Source organism: Otolemur garnettii, unplaced genomic scaffold, assembly GCF_000181295.1.
Source record: "Otolemur garnettii isolate 467f Iridium unplaced genomic scaffold, OtoGar3 scaffold00096, whole genome shotgun sequence".
Classification (NCBI taxonomy): domain Eukaryota; kingdom Metazoa; phylum Chordata; class Mammalia; order Primates; family Galagidae; genus Otolemur; species Otolemur garnettii.
In genome coordinates this window covers 1,681,929-1,685,555 of record NW_003852491.1, presented here as the reverse complement: position 1 = coordinate 1,685,555, position 3,627 = coordinate 1,681,929, and the positions used below count along the sequence as shown (strand labels likewise).

Here is a 3,627-nt window from a genome sequence, read left to right as displayed (position 1 = left end):
ATTCAAACTTAACTGGCAGTTCTACACTATATTTTACCTGGCAACCCTAATTCTTAAGGAAAAGAGAATGTAGGCCTTTCGGGGTTCAGTGAGATTGGCTTGATCTAAGGATCTGGGAAAGGAAAATTCGGCAAGCAGGTCCAGCGCGAGGGGTAACTTGCAGAGTCGGGGTTCCGGCCCCTCGGCCTTGAGGGGCGGGGCCTGAGGTTAGGCGGGGTACAAGGCCCCGCCCCGTCACGTGCCAGTCCCCGCCTGCCGCGTCGGCAGCCCAGGAGCGCGCCTGCGGTGGCGGCTGCTGAAGTGCAGCGGTAGCCAGATCTGCAACACGGGGCTGGGTTCATGGCGGCGACGGCGGTGGCAGCGGGGAGCGGGGTCGCGGCGGGGACTGAGTCGGCCGAAGGGCCCCGGGGCCCGGTGGCGGCGCTGGAGCTGTGGCTCAGTGAGTAGCCCGGCCGCCCGTCGGCGCGAGCACGTGAGGCCGCGCTCCCCGCCTCCCTGGGCCTTTCTTGGGGGCTGGCGGCGGTGGGGGAGTCCGTCGTGGTGGAGCCGGGTCTGGGCCTGCGCGGGGGCGTGGGGGTTAGCCTCGCCGGCTGCTATCCCGAGACCCCGCCGGAGTGCAGACCTGATCCTGCGCTCGGCCCCTCCTCGGCGACCACCCCCTCGCCAGCAGCAGTGCTAGCCCCTCACCAGCAAACGAAATGGCTAACGTTCCTGGGCTGTTCTTGGCTGCCGAGCGTTGTGTTGAAGGCATGTCAGCCATTGTTAATCCTCATGACGACCCCACGGTAGCTTCTATTAGTAGCCCCATTTGAGAAAGTGAGACATTTAAGCTTACGGAGGTTAAGTCTTGCAAGAAACGCAGTCGGTTTGAAGCTGAGAAAGATTTGTACACGGCTGCTGCCTTTAATGTCAAGGAGTAAGCCTTTCTGCCTTTTATGCGTTTTTACTCTGGCCGGACTTGTTCTGATGTTGCCCCACGAAAGCTTCATGGTAGCATTTTGGGGTAAGAGTTATACCCGTTTTACCGTGAAAAATTGAGGCTCAGGGAAGATAAATTGAGGCTCTACTAAGTGCTGGGGATACTGAGGTGCGTAACACAGGGTCCTTGCTCAGAGAGACCTTTTTTCGTGGACTCATGCTGACGATAATATCACCTTATTAACGGGACTTGGCGAGGAGGGATTTTGTTCAGCGTGGGGGTGGTTAGGTATTGGTTTGTTTACCTGGAGGTTGTCAGGAATTGGTTTGTTTACCTGGAGGTTGTCACGGCGGACCTAGCATTTGAACAATGGAGGCGACCACATTCCAGGCAAAGGAAACTGCAAAAGCTGGGGACAAGACAATGTGGGGCATTCTGAGAGCAAGGAGGTCGGTCTGCCTGAGTGCAGTAATCCGGAAAAGAGGCTGCACGGCCATTTGGGGCAAGATCTTCGAGAGTCTTCTGTGTTGCAGAAAGAAGTTTATTTTATTTGGGGGCGGAGAGAGAAGCTGTTGTGGAGATTTCAGTGGGAGAATCTGATCCAGGAGTTAAGTGATGTAGAGAGGGTGAGACTTTAGACAGGGAGAGAAGCGAATAAGCCTTTTTCTGTAGTGTGTAGGGGCTGCAGAAGGATAGGAGTGGGGAGGGAGAGTAGAAATAATAGCAGGCAGAGTTAGCAGCCTTGATGCTTACGTTAGAGGCAAGAGACAAGGAGGAATATAGGATGAATCCCAAGTTTCAGGCTCTTTTTGACTGGTTGGTTACAGCTTCCCCTGTGAGGAGGAGCTGGTTTAGGAAGGGAAGGTTAAGTTGTGGAGTTTGAGGTGTTTGTAGCATAGTCAAGAAGAGATGCTGTCAAGGCAGTTGGCTTGCTCCAGAGAGGGTAAGGGCTCGAGGCATAGATTGGAAGTCTTCAGTTCACTGTGAGCTTGCCCAGGGAGGCTGAGTATTAAAAGGAGCAGAAGTTTGGGGCGGCACCTGTGGCTCAGAGGAGTAGGGCGCTGGCCCCATATGCTGGAGGTCACAGGTTCAAACCCAGCCCTGGCCAAAAACTGCAAAAAAAAAAAAGAGCAGAAGTTTGGAGGTGAAAAAAGGGAAACACCAGCATCAAAGAGGCAGATAGGAAGACCAGCCTAAAGACCAAAGATAGAACAGAAACAGGCAAAGGAGAAACTAGGGAAGAGGGAACCCAGGATGTCAGAGGAGGGGTTGGGTAGGTAGCTTTGCTAGAGTATGGAGTTGGGCATGGTGGTTCATGCCTGTAATCCTAGCACTTTGGGAGGCCAGAGTTGGAGACCAGCCTGAGGAACATAGCAAAACCCCATCTTTACAAGAAAGTTTTTTAAAAATTAGCTGGGTGTGATGGCACATAGCTAAAGTCCTAGCTACTTAGGAGGCTGAGGCAGGATGGTCCTGTGAGCCCAAGAGTTTGAGATTGCTGTGAGCTATGACTGGGCCACTGCACTGAGAGCCCAAGAGTTTGAGATTGCTGTGAGCTATGATTGGGCCACTGCACTTTACCCTGGGCAACAGACCAAGACCCTGTCTTATTAAAAAAAAAAAAAAAAAGTGGCAGTGTAGAATAAGAAAGGAGAAGGGGGAACTTTGAATTTGTTTAATTAACAGGTTATTAATGAGATATTTTTAAGCTCAATGGAGGAGACAGATGGTAGTTGATTTAGGAGGCAATGGAGAACAGAAGGCTTAGACTGGTGTTGCTGGGGTGGGGGAAGTAGCCCAGGTAAGGGGACAATGAGCAGCTGACCTGGGTAGAGGAACTGAGAAGGAGTACCTGGAACTAACACTGCCCAAGGAGGGGGAGTTTCTCAGTTCTAGCTTTTTGGGATCAATGTCTCAAAGTTACTAATCTTCCATTTTTTTTAGGGAGAACTAGAACCTATATTTTAATATAAAATCTCTTATTTTCAAGTTAGTGCTTACTTTGAAATGTAATTTGGGAAAGACCAGGCAGATTGCATATGTACCCATTTTCAGTGCCACTATCGCACCATCTGTATGTTAGGGACAAAGGTGGAATAGGGAACTTGAAGGTGGGTGGAGAAGTTTGAAAATGGTGAGAGCAACAGAAGGGAGCACACCTAGGCACTTGACAGCTGGGTTTCTCAACCTGTACACTATCAACATTTTGGCCATTTGGGGACATTTCTTTGTTGTGTGGGCTGTCTTGTGTATTATAGGTTGTTTAGTAGAATCACTGGCCTTGACCCACTAGATACCACTAGCTTACACCCTTCTTTCCAGTCCTGAAGTTAAAAAAATGCCACCAGACAGTGCCAGATTCCTCGGGGGAGTGGAATGGAATCACTTCTACCTTTCTTCCTGCTGAGATCAGAGTGTTGTTTGGACATCAGAAATGTGTGCTGCAGGCCGGCACGGTGGCTCATGCCTTAATCCCAGCACTTGGGAGACCGAGGCAGGTGGATTGCCTGAGCTCACAGGTTTGAGACCAGCTTGAGCCAGAGTGAGACCTCATCTCAAAAAATAGCCAGGCATTGAGGTAAGAATTTGGGGTTTCTGTGACCTGTGATGCCACGGCATTCTAGCAACAGGTGAGACTCTGTCTCAAAAAAAAAAAAAGAAAGGCTCAGCGCCTGTGGCTCAAGCGGCTAAGGCGCCAGCCACATACA

General features: G+C 51.0%; 1 protein-coding gene across 1 annotated transcript in view; it reads left to right on the top strand.

The window, feature by feature from the left end:
• The first annotated feature begins 301 nt into the window (after positions 1–301).
• Positions 302–3,627, top strand: part of GGA2 (golgi associated, gamma adaptin ear containing, ARF binding protein 2) — a 44,714-nt gene continuing 41,388 nt past the window's right edge. Inside the window, exon 1 of the mRNA XM_012808929.2 lies at positions 302–439. Coding sequence (XP_012664383.2) covers positions 340–439 — 100 coding nt within the window. The 5' untranslated portion in view covers positions 302–339. The remainder of the gene's footprint in view (positions 440–3,627) is intronic.